This window comes from Gobio gobio (assembly GCF_949357685.1).
Source record: "Gobio gobio genome assembly, chromosome: 1".
Taxonomy (NCBI): Eukaryota; Metazoa; Chordata; class Actinopteri; order Cypriniformes; family Gobionidae; genus Gobio; species Gobio gobio.
The window spans coordinates 32,756,042-32,779,221 of record NC_137097.1 but is presented as its reverse complement, the minus strand read 5'-3'; the positions used below and the strand labels follow the sequence as shown (position 1 = coordinate 32,779,221).

Genomic DNA, 23,180 nt, shown 5'->3' with positions numbered 1-23,180 from the left:
CTTGGAATTATAAGGTTCTATCTGACGTTTTTGTCAAAATTGAGTTATTCACATATTCTTATTCTGTGACAACTTATTTACATTATGTGATGTTTTTTTTTTAAGTTGTGTACATTTTGGGACTTTTTATTGAAAAACAAAAAGGTTCTATCTACAAAGTCGAACTCTGACTTGGCTCTATAAGGTTCTATCTGCGTGAGCCAATCAGCACTTCGAATGCACAGAAGAGGACCAATCAGGATCAACTTTATAGGTTGTGTCGCCGGCTTTTTCCTTGACAGGAAAGATCGCAGACACACAATATCTGTGAGGATTATTGCACACAATGCAAAGTTTTTAAGAAACCTCAAGATCGACAATTTTATTGACGATCTTGTCAAGGACAGCAGCCCGAATTCCAGGCATCACATATAGTCAGTGAATCATTTTTCAATGATTATTAAACTTTATGAATTAATTTGCTGAAGCATGTCTGTTTTCTTGCAGTTTTTAAAGTCTTAAAATGTCTTAATTTTTACAATATTAAGCCTTAAAGGTCAAATAGTAAAAAGTTTAATTGATGGGGTCTTAATTACAACAATAAACGTTAGCATGTTATTTCAGCCATACTGATGTCTAGAGAGAAAGACATGGCCCACTTTAGGTGGAATAAAATCCTGCTCAGATGTATTACAGTAGCTGCTTTCTGTCTAAACAAAAGAAAGATGAACAATTTCTGCAATAATGTGTTTAATTACCCACCAAATTGGTACCAAAAATTTACATCTGCACTGGACAAAATATTTAGACCTGCCTAGCTTAATTTGAAATGTCCTAAATACATGGAAGTGCTAAAAATATGAAATAAATGTCATAAGAAAGGATAAAATTTTACATTCCAACACATGTTGAGACATTGTTACAACATTATTTTTTATATTTACTGTTCAAATAATGGTTTGGCAGATAGAACCTTATAATTCTAAGCGAAACGTGTTTTTTTAGAATTAGAAGGTTCTATCTGCATTTGACCCATTCCAAAAATCCCCATTTACAATTTTGAGAGGATTTTGATATTGTATATTTAGAATACATTTAGGGTCCCTGTTATTTTCATGTTTGAAAGAAACTTGTTCCCCATATACATTTTCCTATATGTAATGCAAAAACTTTGAAGCTCAATATCTCAAAACTGCTCAGAACGCAGATAGAACCTTATAATTCCAAGGGGACGAGTTGATACTATAAATCACTCCGTTCAAATGCTATTGAAGTTAGAAATTTGAATACCAATGTCGTATGTAACTTTAGAGACAGCCCCTTAAATTAGCGCATATCGAACAACACCAAGCCAATGTGACTAATGCTGCCTTCACGTGCTATCGGAAATTTGATAATTCCGACTTCTGAAGTCGTGATTACGATCTCATTGCATTCAAGTTTCAGAATACGGGGGCGTTCATGTGCAATTTTTACCTAGGAAACTCGTATTTACTATAATTCCGATAGCACGTGAAGGCAGCATAACGCCTCATACTTTTTTTTTTTTTGCAAAAGGCGATTTATAAAACAGGCTTTAACTTTTCAACGGAGCTTATCAAAATTTAAATTTCTGCCGCGCTGGAATTAAAAGCACGCCGTTGTTTCTCCATTTTGATTGTAGCTTTACCTCAGAAGCAGTTTGCACGTTGTTGGTTGCTTAACAGACCTGACAGTTGATTACCGAACTCGATGGAGCGGGTTAAGATTTCCTAACTACAGATAAGATGAGATTTTGTAAGATAGAATAAGAATCCTAAATCAAGTTAAGATTTGCTTCTGTAATACGAAATTGTGAAAAATCCTAAATTAACTTATCATATCTTAAGACCAAAGATAGAACATTTCTGTTATACGCCCCCAGGAGATTGTCTTGACCAGGACCATACCCCTAAATGCATTGAAGCAACTGCCATGTGATTGGTTGATTAGATAATTGCATTAATGAGAAATTGAACAGGTGTTCATAATAATCCTTTAGGTGAGTGTGTATATATATATATATATATATATATATATATATATATATATATATATATATATATATGTGTATATATATATATATATATATATATATATATATAGGAACTATATTCCTTTATAATGTTTTTTTTTATTATTTATGAGTACAATAAAGTCTGTCGCAAACATTCATTGATGGTACTTTGATGTTTTGTTCCTTTGACCCTTTTGTTCTGTTTTGATTTTAGTAAACTAAACTGGGTCAGACGTCACCCCTGCTGTGCCACGGACCGTAGGTGTGGTAACTGCTGCACTCAACTCTCCACCTCTACGTCTCTGTCAGTATCCACCCTCCCTTGGCTCCACCAGAGATCTTAGGCCTTACGGCTACACCAGCTACACCTGGGTCAGACGTCACCCCTCCTAAGCCACGGACCATAGAAGAGGTGACTGCTGTGCTCTGACTCTCCACCTCCACAGCTCCATCAGTATCCGCCCTCCCTCCAGCACCCGAACCACCACCTCTGGTTGCACTACGATGCAAGGCGGTGCCTTCCCGGAGGGGGGTGTTCGGTCATCATTATGTTCTGTTAGTTTAATTTTCATGGACTTTTAGGTTGCACTCATCAGTTGCCTGTCTCCTTTGTTCTCAGTTTCACTAGTTTGTCTCCTTGGTTACTCATTACATTCTAGTTAGTCTCTATGGTTACTCATCAGTTCCCTTGCTTGTTTTTGTTTGGTATATATATGCCTGTGTTTCTGTTCCCTTTGTCAGTTCTCGTTAACGTTCCTTCTGAGTTTGATTAAGGTTTACGGTCTGTTAATAAAGTCTATTTGAATTAATCTTCTTCATCCTGCCGTCTCCCTATATCATGCTTGGTAGCGTGACAAATGAGTTACATTTTTACAGTGTGGTGACACACAAAACAAATTCTGCTGGAACTATTTTCATTGGTAAAAGAAAACAAGGTACTGTAAAACTACATTTGTTACACATAACTTCCAAGAAATGACAGTAAATTATAATTACAATCTAACCATAAACCAATATAGTAAATACATGTTGTTAATTAATATTTCTCATTAATTATTTGTGCAATTTGTCTTTAATATTTACCTCAATATTAAATTCTTGTTTATTGAATGATTCAAAGCATTCATGCTTCACAACAAGGGTTTGCTCTGAGTCCTGTATAATCTGTTTAGTCAAGCATGCATGCCTCTGCATGGACTATATTGAGACTCAACATAAGCTGCCTATGCATGTTGATAATGTGCGCACACAAACACTCATCTGAGCTATTCAACACTCACACGTACTGCTGAACACAGAGTCAGGCATTCTGTATTTTCTGTGCAGGACATAATTAAATGTTCTCAGATAAATCAATCTCTTTCATACCCACCCAGCACAAAGCAACAATAACTTGGTTAACTCGCATTTAATTTCTGACATTGAAGCCTTTTCTCTGTCTCTGGTGTCCTCATGTTTTCCAATCTGCCTATAGTGCTAGATCACTTTACTTGGTTTAATATCAGTCCACAGCAGAGTGTGAAGGAGTTGAGTGAGTGGACGGCGCATTAGTGATTAATCAGAGTAATTTTGCATGAGTTAAGCTGCTTTACATCCATCACATAAGCAGAACAGCAGGCCTTAGGGACACATGCAGATATACAGGCATACATCATGTATTAAGACCGACGGAAAATGAAAAGTTGTGATTTCCTAGGCTAGGAACTATACTCTCATCCCTGCGTAATAATCAAGGAACTTTGCAGCCATACCTGCTTGCACAGGGGACTATATTTAATAGCTGGGGACTATTTTCAAGCGCTGCGTAATATCATTGCGCCGCTGCACCCATGGGACGGCAGCAAAGTTCTTTGATCATTACGCAGGAATGAGAGTATAGTTCCTAGCCATATCGGTCTAGAAAATCACAACTTCTTATTTTCCGTCGGTCTTAGTACACAATGTAACTACACAAGAGTCAAGTTTTAACTAGGAAAAATATTGAAAGTCTTTGGTCATTTTTGAGCGACATGCTAACGGTCTAATCAGATTCAATGATCTATGCTAAGCTCTGCTAAAAGTGCTACCACCAGACCCTGAGATCGGCTGAATGGATTCAAAAATGGTAAAACTCACTCTAGGGGAGTTGGAAAATGAGTATATTTTTAAAAAACAAAACAAAGTGGAGTGTTCCTTTAAGCTCTGGACTCAGAGGTGCCGATTCATGTATGAACATGTTTCTTCATTCTTTCACAAATTGAGCATCTTGACATTGTCATCCTGGAATATGTATGGCCATGATGTGTCTTCCTACATGGTTGTTAAAGGTCCCGTTCTTCGTGTTTTTTTGAAGCTTTGATTGTGTTTACAGTGTGCAATATAATATGTGTTCATGTTTCGCGTGTAAAAAAACACAGTATTTTTCACACTATTTACTTATCTGTATACCGCTGTTTCCACTGTCCTAAAAACGGCTGGTGATTTCCTTGTTCTATAAAGTCCCTCCTTCAGAAACACGTAACGAGTTCTGATTGTGCCAGCGGTTCCTGTGCTGTGATTCGACCACAGCTTAGCGCACGTGAAAGCGGTTCCTGTGTTGTAATTTGACAGCAGCTTAGCGCACGTTGGAAAGGTCACGCCTCTTAACGGAGAGATGTATGCGTTCAATAATCTCTACAGCGTCCCTGGGAAAGCCAAACAAAGGTGATTTGACTCCTGGATGAAAATAACAGGGTCTCGATGACATGGCGATAAACACACTCAACGCAACAGTTCCTTTTCTCCACGCGACCGTCCGCTTCTCCACGTGGGACAGCAACAAGACCGCGCCCCCTTTTTCGCGTTTCTTTGTGGGCGGAGGTTAGTCTGTTCTAATGCTCTACTGACGTAATTAAAGAAGGAAGTACCAGGATGTAGTCCAAGCCAGCCGTTCGCTGTAGGCTTTGAAAGGGAACTTCTGTTAAATAAAATATCTCGCTTGGCATTGAACTTTGAGCTTTATAATTTTACAGGTATTATTTATGCTCTAACAGCAACATTACACACTAACTAAAGTTTGAACAATGGAATCGCGAAGAAGGGGACCTTTAAGAAATGAAAAGCTACATACTCCATCAATTGGGGTTAGAAGAACTTTTGCCAAACATATAGCTAGAAACATAAAAATCACTGCAATAATGATCCAATCATTGATTCTTAATAATTTGCCTATTTAACTCCAAACAGCGACTTGTTTTTTGGCCGAGCAGTGCCTATATTACAACAGACTACAAATTGCATATGACATATCTTTAGATTTAAAGTTGGCATGAAACGGAAGTTGCAGTAGTCTTTTCTTCCCTGTTGCGACATATCCGAGTGAAACGGCTTCTCAAACTAGAACAAATGTAGGGCGTGGCTTGATTTTGTCTGTGGGGAATTTATTGGATGGTTGTGGTTTGCTATTGATGGATCCCATGTGATTGATAGGTTGTCCTGCCCTAGATGCCCAAAACTGGATAAATCCATTTTGATTTCATGGTGATTTTTACACAAATAGGGGCATGTATATGATACGTTGTCACAGGAACTATATCTCAGAAACCATAATAGAACTCTAAGAAATATTAAATGCAAATGTGTGAGCTTTATATTTAACAAGTATATTTTAATTTATAATGGACCTTAATTAACTGTAAATGAGTCATGAAATGATTGATATTTCGCAAAAAATTGGAACACTTTCTAATCTATAGGCTAATACATTCTATTTAAATTTTCACATTTTTATTCTTCGATCTAGTTAGTTAAGAGGAAGGCTAACACTACAAACATTTGCCTCATTTCTTTATGAATAATTTAATTTGAGCAATGTAATTACTTAAATAACTGGTTAGATTTTTTCCCACTGCAGTTTCATGTTTTTATTAAATTGTCCACATATTCTGGACTGGGGTGGACCATAATATGTATCCCTCTCAATATCTAGGTTATGGCTCCATTCTAACATGAAAAATACAATAGTATATTATAGTAAAACTACTCTAGTAAATACTATAGTGTTTTTGAACCATAGTAAGATCCAGTAAATTGTAGTAGGCCTAGGTATATTACAGTATTTACTACCCTTTGTTAATTTATACTACATACTGTATTAATATAGTCAATTTTTAAACTATAGTAAATCACAATTAATGGATTGCAAATCTTGTATCAAAATTAAACTGTTGACTAACATTGATTTTAGTCAATGTAAGTCAACGTTGATCTTTAACATTGATTTTAAACATTTCAAAATTATTGTAACATCTTTACCTGTCTGGGGAGATTACTTTTTGACACAAAGATTGAAAAGTCAATGACAAAGGTATAACAACAAATTAACGCATGCTACTGCTAACCATCCCTTTAATTCATCAACATATACACTCTAAAAAAAAAGGCTCGTAATCATAGGGGAACCTTTTTTAGTGCTATAGCACCAATTTTGGTGCTTCAGTGGTTCTTCAGCGGTTCTTCAGAGGTGCTATATAGCACCTTAGTCAAAGAACCGGTGAAGAACCTCTGAAGAACCGCTGAAGAACCACTGAAGCACCAAAATTGGTGCTATATAGCACTAAAAAAGGTTCCCCTATGATTACGAGCCAAGAACCATTTTTGGTGCAATATAGAACCTTTTTTTTTTTAGAGTGTAGGCTAGTTTAAAGGCTAAAGGGTTCCCACACCTTGACCAATGAATGACCATGATTTTACAATGATTACTCAATCACAAAAATATGGACATTGCATTCTCAAAGTTTCCAGCATAAGAAGTAGGCAAATACTAAAGACATATTTTTGCTGGTAAATGTATTTCTCTGACGTTCCCATGATTTTTCCATTACTTGTCTCTGTCTGGAAATCACCATATTTCCAGGTTTTTCGTGACTGCGGGAACTGATGTTATTATCTCAAAGAATTCATATGTGCGACTGCAGCAGCGGCTCTGAATCTCTAAGCACCTCACGCGGAAAGAAATCTGTACGGAGACAGAATGCGCCGACTCCTGTCATCCATCGCTCTCTTCTCTGATTGGCCGGGCTTGAGCAGCGCTGCCTCGGTTTGCTTTCTGATGGGTTGGTTTTGCAATGGGCTTCTGCAGCACTCCCTCAGTCTGTTCTCTGGTTGGTCGATAATGCGGTGGGCTGGACACAGAGCTGTCATTACCGACATCCACCACCAACGGAGAGACAATAGGGCAACAGCAGTCGCTCTGTCGGACGCTTCAGCGCGATGTGTTCAAGAATCAATAGTATCACATCAAGGCTTTAAGAAAATATCAGAGAGGAGAGCCGATATATACATTGCTCCTGATGTTCTAGTAAATAACATTGACCACAACGGAATGACAGCTGGGGTTGGCGCACCATTTGCTCCTTGAAAGGTAGGAAACGTTGTATGTAACCAATATAATTGATAAAATATGCATATCGATGCTCAGTGTCATTTTCATTTGCCACTAAAAACTGCTAGACTGTTTAGATCATGCAGATGCATTGCTCCCATAATACCTTACTTTACTTCCATGGTTTATATGCATTATAATTCTTATATGTATTATAATATCACATTATTGGTGTTGTGTAGTACATGCAAACAGCCTGGCGCATCATTCGTTTCTTATTATTGACATAAAGGTCTAATGCAGCTGAGTCCATTACTATGTAATCTGCATAGGAAGCAATGCACTGAAGAACAATAGGCTGCCAAAACACATCTTGAGAGCTGCTGTCACACGGGTATAGCCTAAGTGAAGGCATGCCATTCATACATGTCAGTTACATGCCAAAGAGAGAAGGTTATTCATTTACTTATTGTTTTTATTTTGCATGTATGGATTGCTATACACATGGACACCCACACGCACACTCACACAAACCCAAACGGGTTTGCATGAAACTGAATGTCCTGTTTATAACCGGCATTGTTCGGACAGGATTTTGCTGGCCAGATGACAACAAATTTAGATGCAGGCTTCAAGGGTTATAACAGGGTCGATATAAAATGGTATAGATTAATTTAATTTGAGATTTGACATTGACATTTTTACAGAATAGTTACTCAGTATTTACATATGTGTTCACAATATAAAAGTGGTTTTCAGCAGATGCAGATAAGCCGAAAATGCCCAAAATACTGGCCCATGCATGAGACTGTCACTAGATGTGAGTATTCAGACACACACAGCTGTGTCCTTTGTCTAGATGGGCTCCATTATTTGGGTTCCCAGATCTGATATCCAATATTTCAGCAGCCTAGTCTTATATAATGTTTAAACTGAGGGGCACATTATTTCATTCTATGGGGCTTGTGAAGAAACAGTTATGTTGCTTGAAACTGCTTGAAATTTAATGGAACATGAAATGTATTTAAAATGTAATTGCAACATTTTGGTCACGCAACCTCTGTCAGGCATCCTGCAATGTTTGAAATAAGTATATTTATCATATATATGACCCGCTAGAAAAGACCACAGAGCCACAAATTTGCAACCCTGTTTACTTCCATAATATGCCATGTTTCTGAATAAAACATTATACAGAATTTTAAACAACAAATAATGATATATATTTAATGATTAAAAAAAAGTCCTAAACCTAGATTTTATCCTCTGGGAATGGAAGGTATCGTTTAAAGTGGCCGTTACATCAGAATGGTGGCAGGTGGCTGGAGGGTGGGGGATGAAAAAGTGAGAGGCCGTTTGTAAAGTGTCAGCTAAAAGGAACAAGGCGGAGCAAGTTATTCTTTTGATTATCAAGGGAAACATTTTTATGCACAGATGAAATGTGCACAATAAGACCAGTAACATGCACAGGGCCATAACCACCTTAGTCATTGAGGACATGTCTCCCCCAATAATTAGAAATGGCCAAATTGTCCCCCCCAATATTTGATATTGTTGATGCTGCTCTGCTGTACTCCATTACACACCGCTCTGTTTGTTGCTAGGATGACAAAAGTCAAATGTTACATTTTTAGGTTGGTCTGATGAATGAGTGAGATGGCCAATCAAAAAAAGAAGGTGGGGCTTAATGTTTAATTCCAACGCAACACTTTAGTTATAGCAGTGAAAGAGTGCGTCGTAAGATGTAAGTAGCTAAACATTTAATATTTGACAGCTGTTTTATGGTAAAAACATTCAGCGACCAACAGTAATATCAAGTGATGCAAACTACTTGACATTTTTTATTAAATTTCACCACTTTGAATTGAAAATATGACATTATTTGTGTAAATCAAAACTCATGAATTTAACATGACAAGAAACGTTTTGCATTTTTACATATTAGGCAGACAAAAATAAGAGTGAATGTGTGCATATTTAAAAAGAAATATTATTTGCAAATAATTCCTTACATCCCTTTTAATCCTTTTATAATTTAATTCCTTTAAATAATCCCATAAATCCAATACCCCCCCCCCCCTTTCCCCACGCAAAAAAACATTAAATGCATTAAGAAAGTCAATAAATATGGTCAATTTTGATTGCATGTTGACTTGTGCTCACTCTGAAAGCAGCAGAGAGATGTGTAGGGCCATGCCTCGAGCATTTAGTGTCTCTGCTGATCTGACAAGCGTGAACAAAAAATGCTTCATAGCACCATGAGCACTGTGTGTGTGAGTGACTGTGAGTGACTGTGAGTGTGCGAGTGAACAGAACCAGCAAACGGACCAGCACTAACAGGGCTTATGGGGTTTTCTCTAAGTCTGCCCTGCAAGAGTTTAGTTCCAACCCTAATTATCAGGGTATGTTTACGCGACAACGATGTAATAAAAACGGGAAAAAAAAATATTTTGGATTTTGCACGCACATAATGCAACGTCTGCGAAAAACACTGTATTATTCATGCTAGGCCAGTAGGTGGCGATGTCAGTTTATAAAGATACACTACAAGCCTGTAAACTGAACACGTAATACGCATGGGTATGGTCACCGGTTTCACAAATTCGTGTTTTTGTAGTTTACATGGAGACGATAACAGTATCGTTTTAAAAAATGTGCACTTTGAATCCTGTTTTCAGCCCCCAAAACGTGTAAATGAATGGCCAAAACGCTTGAAAAACGCTCCGATTTTAGTTGAAAACGTTGCTGTGTAAACAGACTCTGAGTTAAGTTCCATTTGCTTAGAATATTAAGTTGATAAATTTTATTTGAACTTAAAGTTTAATCTTAAATTTTGATAAATATAGGTGAATTTACTTTCCAAAGTTCATGTTTATATTTAACCTAATTTGGCTTATTTTCTTAGTTCAGCCAATTAAATATCAATTGTTCTTTTCAATTGTAAATGATCAGTTTATTATTAAGAATTAACAGAGGTTTAGATGTTGATGTTTCCCTCAATTGAGGGGCCATTTACTTTTTATGCGTGTTGGTCGCTCATTTACACAACAACGGCATTTTGGGGGCCTGAAATGGCAAACTTTTGAAAACAGGTTTCAAAGTGCAAGTGTTTGAAAATGTTACCGTTATCGTCTACATGTAAACTACAAAAACGTGAATTTGTGAAAATGGTGATGTCATGTGCATGCATATTACGTGTTCAGTCTATCGGCACGTAGTGTTTCTTTTCAAAGTGACATCGCCATCTACTGGCCTGGCATGAGTAATGCAGCATTTTTTGTTGTTTTCACGGATACATGTTTCTGCTTGTAGTCGTGTAAATGTGCACTGAGTTTGAGACCACTGCAGTAGACTGTGCTATTGCAAAGCTTCGGACTAGAAGCCAAACAACAATATTATTAATAAGAAATCTAATGCACAATACAAGTTCAAAGCAACTAATCTAAAAGGATTGTTCATCCAAAAATGTATATTCTATAATTTGCTCACCCTCATGCCGATTAAAACCTTTAGGACCTTCTTTCCTCTGTGGGACACAAAAGACAATCATTTAAAAAATGTCTCTCTATTTTTTTTCTGTCCATATACAATAAGTGTCTGATGTTGGCTGGACCCTAGCTTTCTTCAAAAAAAATAAAGAAATATGGGTTTGGAATGGCATGAGGATGAGGATAAATTATGACAGGAATTTCATTTTGATCTGAACTATTCCTTTGGAAAAATCAATAGTTGCTCAATAGTTGGCATTCAGTGAATAAGGTGTGTATAATGCGGATTCTCTGGATATTCCAGATATTCATTTCCTCTGCGCTGCCGCTACACGTGCTTGGCGTTGTGATTAATGGTAGAGGGATTTGTGCTGCAAAACCATTCGACAGGCTTATATATCTAGCCTCCATACGCTGATTACTCCATAACTCCAATGGCAATTTCAATCTTGTTTTGAACCCTGTCTAGTTCTGTTTTCAGCGCAAGACAAATCTTCTTCATTACAAAGACTGATGGCAAGAGGTTTTCTGAAAGTACACAAGGTCCTAACACCATTTTCAGTTTGCCACTGGTGGTTTATCTGTCTGCTACTCGATTACCATGGGAACAGAGTAAATAAATTGCACTGTCTTACGTGCCGACAAACAAAATCAGTTCGCTGAGCATTTTCTGTCAACATCTGTACTGGTCTCTCATGTTATGCTGTAAATTGGTAAGAAAGGCTAAGAGCTTTTGTACTGCACAAATACAAACACCAGGAGTACATACACCAAGGACCAAACAAGTGTGCCTTATTTTATTACTTTTAGTGTGCACTTGTAGTGTACTTCAAATCTAGTATATTTTTACAAACTGCACTTGCAGATAATATAATATTGCCGAAATAAAAGGCCTCTTGAGTGTCCAAGTGAAAAATATTTCACCCCAAGGCTGTAAATATGGCTCCAGGCCCTTCTTCAGTATAGGCTTATAGGATTTGTTTCAGCCATTTTATGTCTGTCAGGCAAAATCTCAAGACAAATTACTTTGAAAACTAGCAGCACATTTCTCCTAAACAAGCTGCATGATTTGAGCTGTAATTCATGTCCGAGTTATGCACTGAAGTTTAATAATTATGTTTGGGGGTTGTTTGACTCCTGAATCCCGAATATCAGCAATAGTAATGTTGATGCTTGAAGGGAACCTTCTTTCATTTAACTCTTTCCCGGCCATTGACTGAAAATTGTGTGAAAATTATCACTCGGTGCACTGTTAAAAATTTTGGTGTGAAATTACAGTATATTCCAGGTTAATAACTGCATGACTTTCACAGTAATTCCATAGTAGGACTTCAGACTGCACTGGAATATCATAATATCATACTGTATTTCGACAGTGCTTATGTACTATAAAGGTACCTAGCATGCAGTGCGGCATGAATAGATTATGCTGTGGAGTTTCTTGATTCTTGTTGGTTTTATCTGTGCTGCTGAATTTATTTTTGGTTCACTTTTAGCAGTTTGTGTTGTTGGTTTATTTTGTAATGTTCAGAATTTATATTTTTTACTATTATTATTTGTTGAGTGTCACCATTGTTGTGTTTTGTATGTCGAGTATTGAATAAAAAAATCTTGTGTTTTAAGATGATGCCACACCTTTCAAAGATAAATCTCAGCAGCTGTTTTACTATTGTTAAATATCCATACAAACAATTATGAATTTGAAATAAGATATTGGTAAAATCTTCATGCTGGAATAATGGTAATGTTAATGTATAGTTTGATTAACTTAAAATCAGCCAATTAGCTTATTTCATATTCTAGCTTGCCATTGTTTTAACAAATGTTTTCATTAGTCACACTTCAGACTTGGCTAGATCAGAAATTTGAATATGAATATACAAGGTCCAAGATCCCAAGCAAATGGACGCTGATCACCATTATGGTGACTTCTAAACAATTCCAGTACTAAACAATATAATTTCTTACAGTGACATGGTTTATAATGTGAATTCACAGTAAAACAAGAGCAGTAAATTACTGTGATGTCAGCATCATTTTGCTGTTGATTAACAGTAATTCATAAGAAAATGACCCAGCATGCATTCTCTTCACTGTACATTTCTGACTACAGTATTTATTGTAAAATTATACTCTTTAAAGAGCACCTATCATGGCATTTAAAATGTTCCAAATATTGTTTTAGAAGTCCCCAACAACAGTTTTGCATGCATGCAATGACAAAAAAGACTTTAGTTTTCTTATAATATGCATTTATTTTTACCTGTTTTGACAGCGATTCTCAAATGATTCCTTTAGTGATTCACTTTTCAAAACCCCGCCTTTACGTGACGCTAATCTGCGGTGATTGGTCCGATGACCCAGTCAGTTGTGATTGGTATAGTCTGTGCAGATATTTTCGGAAACGGAGCGCCCATCAAAGTCTTATAGTGACAGTAATTTGTTAATATGTGTCAGGAGTTATGAATATGAAAACCGCGTCGGTACTGTTTGATTGTAATATGAGCCTCAGCTGATCTCATTCATAAAAAAACTCCTCTATTCTCCTCACGAAGACTCGCGACAAATCAACATCCCTCAGGGCTTTTAGTTCAAAAGTGTGCAGATGAGGAGACATATTGATAGATTCTCATATGTCTGTGTCAAATTTCTAAACAGAGGAGTATTTTTTATTCAATACTTCCTCAAAATGGGCAGTTATAGCCTAATCATGAGCGATTGAGTCTTATGTGTTGTTTTCAATTCATACTGGCAGCCGAAGGGCGCTCTGTGCACATGTAGTCCATGTATGGTACAGACAGACAAAGAAGAACCATGTGCCATAATAGAAGTCCATAATAAAAGCTTCCTGAGATCGCGAAACATACATTTGACGACTAATAAACACTCAATCGCGACGATGTATGGTTTGTCTTCAAGCCACTTAGTCTTCAAATGCTCATCCTTGGGCAGATGAAAGAAGTTTGCTTTTGAGTGGCACTTCAGAACACAGCGTCTCGTCGTTATGATGTTTTCTAGTTTTCACTGGCGTCTTGGAGCGCAATAAGTGGGCGTATCGTATTCAAATAACTTGACAAGTTGACGTCATCTAGTCAGAGAAAAAGCTTCGGTCTTCTAACGATTCTTAAAAATGACTCCGAGTCGACTCTTACTTTTGAAAGAAAATAACTATATATACGGTGCACTGTCATATTTCAAGCTATCACAGGATGTTTTTGTTCACTTAGATCTATGTTACACACTACATGAAAGGTAAATTTCAAAATTCAATGATAGGTGCTCTTTAATACTGTAAAGTCCTGGCAATTTTTTTCAAAACTGCTGGCAGGGAAAGAGTTAAGACACTTGACAATGGCTACAGGTTGTAGTCGTACTCTAGCTTATTACTTCTCTGCATACTGTACATAAATAGAGCTCACCTCTAAAGGAATTAGATGGATATTTACAGTCAGAGCCTTTGAGTGCTTTGCCCATAAGCATTGATTAAGCTGTTTGTAATGATGATTACCTTTAAATGGCTAAGCACAGAGTTTTGGCAGCCACTTCATCTCTTGCAGTATTGCTTTTTCTGTAGAAGCTGGAGGAGGAGAGCCAGAGAAATAAACAGTGAACACAAGATAAAGAATAGGTCAACAATGCACCAGGCTCAGCACATTGGTAATGAGAGTTGCATGAAGCAAGCTGTGCTACAACATGGCACATTTACTCAAGAGATGAGAAAGTGTGTGGGCTGATGTCTGTATGTCCACTGGAAAGACGTGCTTTGAAAAGGACATCCAGTTACTGCTCATTATACTGTTATTGTACACATTTTGTTCTATCTATCTATCTATCATCTATCTATCTATCTATCTATCTATCTATCTATCTATCTATCTATCTATCTATCTATCTATCTATCTATCTATCTATCTATCTATCTATCTATCTATCTATCTATCTATCTATCTATCTATCTATCTATCTATCTATCTATCTATCTATCTATCTATCATCTATCTATCTAACTATCTATCTATCTATCTATCTATCTATCTATTACTTGTATCATCTTGAATTTTTGCCTTGTTTTCCCTTTGGAGAATGGCTCATACACATAGGCCTATCAACCAAACGTATATTTAAAATTCAGCTGTGATGTGGTCGGTCACTTTATTTTGTAAGTCATTGGTGCATGAACAGAACTGAATGCAACTGTCTAATCAATCGTTTTCTGCTGTGGTGTGAATCTTTCCTATCAGATCAAGACTTTTTTATTACCTGACACAGTCCCCCTTTCATCTTATTTGTGAGTCTTCAATCCTTGAGATGGGAAGTAGAATGAGTTAGATTTGTGCATGGGGTTCAAAGTGTTTGATGAGTAGCCAAAAAAAAAGCTTTCCCGCAGCTTTATACACATTTGTGTCTTCTCTCTCTCTCTTACACACACACACACACACACACACACACACACACACACACACACACACACACACACACACACACACACACACACACACACACACACACACACACACACACACACACACACACACAAACACAGACTTTCATATTTCCACAGATGGTGTCAATGAACAGGAAGTGCTGTCATCCTGTCTCATTCCACACATTATTCTCTATTAATGAGCACTGGCAGGACCAATGTGCCATCATGACTGAAAATTCATTCAGAAATCTCATCAGACAGTTTGTTATATTAGTGGAAATCCCATAGGGCATTTTCTAAGCCGTCTATTATGAAATCTTAATATCTCACGACATTCTAATTTTGTGTTTCACAACATTCATAATGCCTTAACATTGTTTTCCCACATATGCTAAAACAACAGATGTTTAGAGGAATAATAGAACGCAAAACTGCATTTTGTAAGTACGTTTGCTAATGCATATCTCACTCCTGCTAGGTTTTTTGCATGTTGCTAACGGGCCAATTCTTGGCATTTTTTAAGAGTATCACAATGGGGCGATAAATGTGCAGATGTGGCTTCAATCGTAGCAGTCATTGTTGTCTGGTGTCATTGCTGCATTGTCAATGGATAATGCACTAATTTTGTTTTCTATTAAAGTTTGGGTGAATTTTGAGTGAACACTATAAAATACATTTTCTGTTCATGTCAACAATTTTGTTTACATCTTTTTTAGATTTTCAGTAACACATTATTTTACAGTGTCCTTGTTATACATGTTAACACTCTGAACCCTGAGCTGTTTTCTGGGCCCTAGAGGTGTTTTGATATGTCCTGACATTTGTGCTTATTTCTGTTACTTGTATCATTTTCATGGCTGATTACACTGTATTCAGCACAAACTCTGCTACAATAATATGTGAGCAGCATGTATGTAAAAGTTTGTAGTTTTGAGAAAATTACGTTTATGCGTGGTTTGTAAAAAAAAGAAAAAAAAAGAACAAAAAAGGAGGTCACTGAAATAAAACCATGAAACCCATACTGAATATTTGTTCACAAGACTTTTGATAACTGGATCACGTGGGCTAGAATTTATGCTTCAAGACGATGTAAAAATCACTCTGGCCACTCCTTCACATAAAACAATATACTGATTTAAAAATTTTGTGAGTTTTGTGTCAGGAAGGCTTATGCAGGGAGGGCATGAATCATCGTGCATATTGATGTTTTTCACACCTGAAAAAGACAAAGGCCCCCCCCCATAATCCTAATGGCCCTATATTAGCTGAATGACAAGTTTAGGTTGCTTAGTAAAGTAATAGCATTCAATAGCTTCAGCAAGATTCATATTTTGGGTATCATTCATGTTCACAAATGGTGTCAGACACTAATACCCAGCTCCTTAGTCTGCGTCTGTACTTTTTGTTGTGCACTGTAACTATACACTGTACTTACTTATGAATGTTCTTCTCATGTAGTTATTTTTGACTCAGCTCATTTGTTGAGCCAATATAATTCTTGTTAGCTGAAACAATATGAAATGGTGTTATGCAACAGTTTGTCCTCTAACACCTTTCGGAGAGGGTTTCGTGGTGCGGAAGTAAATAGCCCTACGGGACTATGTGATTTTAGCATTACAAAGGGGATCGGTCTGGGTCTGTGCGCTCTGATCTTTTGTTCTGCTCAGTTCCTCTCATGCGTTCTCATTTGAGATACAGTCTGTGATGTTGTACACATGAAAGGGAGTCCACAGAACAGAAAGAAGATCAGTGAACTGTAGGATGCATGGTGTTATATAAGGACTTGTTTGCGTTGCTAACCAATCCCCACAATTTCTGTAACTTTGATGTTGCTGATAAAGTGTGTCCATTGCAATCATGTTCATCTGCCCTAGGTGTGGAAATAGTTATTTTAGCGTATTTTATCGTGTATATCAACAATCTCCTCTTTTTTCCCTTCTCCTACCTTTAGATTTCTAAATCATCACCGTTGTCGTGGTAACTGGCCTCTACGTCTCTGGAATAATGAGCTCCTCACCCCACATGTCCCGTTCCTCTATCGACATCCTGGAAGAGCTGCAGCTCATCACTGCCGAGAACCTGGAGAAGTTGGACTTTAATAAATACTATGAGGTCGTCAGGGAGCTTGGCAAGGGCACCTATGGCAAGGTGGACCTGGTCATCCACAAAATCAGAGGTAGGTTGAAGGGGATGGATCCACTTTCCTGCAGAGTTTTGCTCCAACCCTATTCAATCATACCATAGCAAGCTAATTAAGGTCTTCAAGAATACTAGAAAGCTACAGGCCTTGGACCTCGAGGGCCAGAGTTGCCCAGCCCTGCTATAGACCTTAGAAAGAGTGGCACCTTTATTATTAATATTCTTTTGTCAGGAATGAAAACGAAATTGTGAGGGTATAGAAGTTCTTTCTAAAACACATTCTAAAAAACCTTTGTATCTACACTGTAAAACCTTGCTGTATAATAACGACCAAATTCTGACAGTAACATACAATTTTCCATTAAAACAGTAATAGAAAACAATGCATTTTAGGTAATATTTTTAGTTTTCGAAAAAGTAGCCTACAGGAATATACTGTAAATCAACAGCGCTCAAAGTCGACACTTGGAGGCTGTGTTCCAAAATCTCACCCTATACCCTCATTCACTATTCCCTACATTAGTTTACTAATATAGTCCACTTGACAGAGTGAGCAAAAAGAAGAGAGTGAATTCAGACACTGATGAACACCTGCTGTTTACAAGAATCACTGAAGGACAGATAAACAAGAACAGAAAAAGAGAAGACACAAGCAGAAACACAAGAACTACAACTGACTTCCAGCCACAGCCTTAAGGCCCTTTCATATTAATTGTACATTTATTTCTTTCACACATGTAAAAAAGGTCTTGTTGAGAATTAACAGATGTTTAGATGTTGATGTTTTATTGAAAATAATAAAAAAAAAATGTCCCATTCAAACTGACAGAGAATGTTTGCCTACACTTACAAACACACACAGGCACACATTTTTCTCCGTCCTGTGAAATCATGCATTATTTATCAGTCATCTGTCATATTTTCAAGATCCTGTAGATCAAACGGTTAATGTGGCTCACAGCTATTATGTGCACTTTCACACGAGAGCTTTTGGAGTGGACACGAGTCCATCTGACATGGGAGTTTAGTTTGTTTGACTACGCCAAGAAATGGTTTTCTGAGTCTGCTGAATATGTGTTCTGGCTTACAGTTCATATGAACTACAGTACGGTTCAGCAGATAAACGCTTTGTAGAATTTTGTAGCAACACAAATCTCCATCCGAGTTGCTATATTTTTTGCTACAGTTGTAAACGGCTGCCACTAGTACTTATTGTGGCATACATTGTTAAAACAAATGTGCTGTAGTTCAAAAACCAAAAGCACAATGTACTGACCAGCAGGGGTGGAATCAAAATCAAGTGTGAAAAGGAGCTGGTGAAGCTAGTCAACCAATATGTTTTTTGTGAAATGACCAAGAAAGTCTTGCTGGTTAAGCTAGTCAAGAAGCCTTTTTGGAACACCAGCAACCAAGTCTGGGAACCAGCGACCAAAACATACGGTATGATGGTGACAATCATGAAGGCATAGCACCTCCCGCCAGCTACATTTTCAGGTTCTTTCAGGATGTCCGCATGTTCTGATCAAGACGTCATGTTTACCTTTCTTTTTTTAAGTGTATTGATGGCCTCCAGCCATAAAGCACCCCCTGGTTTTGCTTGTGCATCCTCCAGATTTCAAAGAGATGCAAAACACACCATCTGTCAGCATCCAAAATCCTCATCAGTCTCACCTCATTTATTATTTACATGCAGTACGGGCCATATTTAGAGGATAGATGCTGCAGTGCATTGTGGGGGCAGTTCCAGGAATCCACAATCCCGCTGTCCTCAGCAGAACTCGTGTGCTGCCATGATATTTACATCTCAGGATATCTGCTCCAATGCCTGACAGATATTGCATCTATATCATGGGATGTTGCTCAGGGGAAGTGTGTGTTTACCAGCCTGAGGAGTGAAATGAATTTGTATTTGCCATTTTCAATTTGTAGTTTGTTTTAAGTGCTCCTCTGATCTTGACAGTTTCATGTAATTTGTGGGAATTCTCAGACTGTAATTAAATGTTTTGTATTTCAGAATTTCTTCTTGCATATATACGCATTTATAATGTATTTGACTCTTCCATTAAAATGGATTAAAATATTAATGAATTACACTATACCACTTTACATTCTCTCTTTAATACTGAATTCCATCCAAAAGTTGGATACTCTTACAGGTTGTACATGACGTCTCTGACCTTCAAAATGTTCTATTGCCTAAAGTTTGTAGTGTGCTATCGTTTTGGTTTATGAACAACGGACATCTGCAAGCAACCAAATGTCATTTGTTCTGCAGGTGTACAATTATTAGTAGAGACGATAATTTACTATGTTTTACACATTTACGGCTTAATTATCTTGTTATGTAGGAACTGGTGCATTGCAATGGCTTAAAAGTGAATGTTTGTCATTAACTGGTCATATGCCTGCATCTCCAGGCAAAATCAGGATTGTGGATTTCTGCACAATTTCACAAGTTGAAATTCTAACTCCAAGTGGTTTTCAATTACACTTTTCCAAGTAGGATGTTCAGACATCCAGAATGAAATGCAGCATAATATCATGGATTATTAGGCTCTGATTATTTAAAAAGCTTTTTTGCTATTTAAACTAAGAAAATAATACAAGGTTGAGATTGTATTTTCTGTGATCAACTGCAAATTGTAATGCTACAATTTCCAATTAGGTTCCACCTAATGCAGTCCCAGATTAGGATTACTGGGTAGTTCCAGGTACTTAGAGGAACTAGCCACCAGGGCATTCCCCCAATAACTAAATGTCCCGGACCATTTTCCTAGTTGCATTCGCATCACCAGAAGGAACTCTGAAGTGACGTAAGCCAACAATCAATTAAGCACAACACTGAACAACGTCAACAATTGGAGAATGGAGGACGCTGTGATCATAGCTGTGTATTTTTTATGTGTCATGGGATTTGTGATAACGAAGATGGAATGTAGACAAATAAGTTATGTGATGGAAAGAGCAAAAAGGAGGGCTAAGAAACAAAATCTCCAACAACAACTTACACTGCTACACAACACAACGTTGCAGACAAAGGCGACAGGTAAATGTCATTAACATTAGCTTTCTGTATGTTTATGTCTTGTAACACTTTAAAACACTTTACACTTTAAACACTTTACACTGCTTTTTAAAAATGTTTCGACCAATCATCGTACACTTATGTCACCGGTAGTTCATATTGTGCTGCATTCCAGACGAGGTTGCATATGGGAATGTCCCAAATTAAATGTCCCATTTTAGACCTCAGTGAGGTCCAGGCAATCAGACGTCACGTTCACGTTGACCACATGATATCACCACCACACAACAAGAGCGTATTGTGTTTTTGTGTCAATTGTGGCAAAAACAGAAAAAAACACCATAAAATAGAAAACAGCAGACAAAAAGGCATATTACACATTACTTAATGTCTAATGTTAAAGTTTGTTTTTACATTTATGCTCATTGGAAGCAGTACTGGCTGACATCTTGGAAGTGAAGTCAAATGACGGGTCTCGCTTAGGTCGGGGTTGATCAATGTACCCCGAGTTCACGAATGTCCCAATTTTGAGTGGGATGGGGAAAATCCAAATTCCGATCTGTCTGGAACGCAGCGGGATGGGGAAAATCCAAATTCCGATCTGTCTGGAACGCAGCATTAGACCCTAGTCTGAAGTAGGAGCTAATTTAGTTCCTCCAAAAGGCGTTCCTAGAACTACATTAATTCCCAGTTCTTGCGTTGCGAACACGCCAAAAAGTGGGTACTTCTGCCAATCAGTTATAGGAGTTATGGACAGGTTCGAAAGCCCTTATTATCTGTCATCTGCCTGAGCAGGTGCAACTGTCGGCTGTGCTTATAATGAAGGTCCTTTGTGAAGGCCTTTATCTTGTACACACAGGCAGCTTCTGCTATCTTTTGTGTTATGTAATAACAGAGTTGGGGGCGGGGGTTCCTCTTGCCATTTGACCTTCATTTTAAGTGCTTAGCAGCTGCTAACCATCTGCAGTGTTATGCAAAGGACTTTAATAGTGATTCTCAAGCAAAATCTGTTTTTTTGTTCAAGACATTGACGAGACTATGTGACTGACAATCACAGTTTGTCCCGTTTAGTGGTGAGTAAATATACTTAAACAACTGAATAGTAGAAAATTATACTCATTCAAAATATGGCACGACAGTGGAGAAATTGGTGGAAAAGTGTAGATTTTGTAATTACAACTACAAAATCTTTAAGTAAAAATGATCAATTATTTCTCAGACAGAAAAAGTGGAATACACATTTTTAAATTTAAATTTTATTTTAAATTGTAACGATATTTCTCAATATTACTATGTTTCCTGTATTTGGATCAGCCTTGCTGAGCATTTGAGTTCCCATTCAGTCGGTCACGTTCGACGTACGTCGGACGTACCGACGAATTGGGATCACTTCTGGGAGCCCCTATCAGCTTCGAGCTATCTAGAACCGGCCAATGAACAATTGGCGTGCGAGATTTGCATCTCGCGCTCCGCCCCGCACTGTGGGTATAAACAGGAAGCGAGAGCGAATGCACGCTGTCATTCACTTCGGAGCCAAACGGCAGAACGAAGACCACTCAAATTGAGTTCGCTGCTATCAGCAAGATACAAAGAGTTTTGAGAAGAACCGGAGAAGAGGAGAAACGCGTGTTGGAGAGACGGCACATTCCAGCGGGACCGCGGAAAACTCATCAGCTGCCTCTGTGCTACAGAGAAAACTGCTGTTTTCACAGCAACAAATTTCTGTTGGTCTGGTTTGGGCGTTTTCCTGTATTGAGTACAGACACGGGCTGCACTACAATCCCGTGCGCTGTCGCGTTTCCCCCTGAGTGCTTCAGCACAGAGCGTTTCCTCACAAAAGAGTACACGGGTGACGCTGCGTCTTTTTCAAGATGTCATTCCACCCGTGCGTTTCTGGATGCGGTCGTTCCCTGGCGCCTACTGACGGTCACAATCGCTGTCTCACGTGTTTGGGCAAACAGCACGCTGAGGCGGCGTTTGGGGATGACTCATGTTCCCACTACGGGAACATGACCATCTCGGAACTAAGATCGAGACTCTCCTACCTCCGGGCTGGGGGAGTCCCCTTACCCATCCCACGAACCAGGTCTACCCCTAACCCGGGTGGACCTGCTTCTTTGGATGGGCAGGGTGATCTGAGGATCACGTTTAGGGCAAACCCGCCGAGTGAAACTCCGCAGGCCCCTATTCCCTCGGTTCCGCAGCCGGTAGAGCTCCCGAGAGAACCCGCTGGACCCTCCCACGGGAGACCAGTGGTGTCTTTCGGAGCTCCGGTAGACGAGCAGATGTCGATCGCTGCATCGGAGGGGGAGTTTCAGTCCTCGGAGGATGAAGGGTCAGCTGTTCTGCCTCCCTCTGGGAGAGTGGCAACGGCTGCCCCGGACCCCGAGATGACTGCTATGCTTGCCCGGGCCGCCGAAAGGGTTGGGCTCGTGTGGAACACTCCACCGTGTCCCGAACCCTCTAGGTTGGATGATTGGTTCCTCGGGGCGGCTCGCGCTGGTTCTCAGCGTCCCGCCCCGACACCTTTCTTCCCGGAGGTGCATGAGGAGCTCACGAGGTCGTGGACGGCACCTTTTTCTGCCAGAAACCGACCGAGTGACTCCTCCCCCCTCACGACCCTCGACGGCGGGCCAGCCAAGGGTTACGTGGGGATCCCGCCAGTGGAGCGCGCCGTCGCGATGCAACTGTGTCCGGCGACCGCCTCTAACTGGCGCGGTGACCCACGTCTCCCGTCCCGGGCCTGT

At 38.7% G+C, this 23,180-nt stretch overlaps 1 protein-coding gene across 1 annotated transcript in view; it reads left to right on the top strand.

Annotated features, from left to right (window-relative positions):
* The first annotated feature begins 7,172 nt into the window (after nucleotides 1–7,172).
* The window catches only part of unm_sa1261 (un-named sa1261), a 29,396-nt gene continuing 13,388 nt past the window's right edge, over nucleotides 7,173–23,180 (top strand). The window contains exons 1-2 of the mRNA XM_079822568.1: nucleotides 7,173–7,394; nucleotides 17,221–17,445. Of these exons, the coding sequence (XP_079678694.1) occupies nucleotides 17,274–17,445 (172 nt within the window). The 5' untranslated portion in view covers nucleotides 7,173–7,394; nucleotides 17,221–17,273. The remainder of the gene's footprint in view (nucleotides 7,395–17,220; nucleotides 17,446–23,180) is intronic.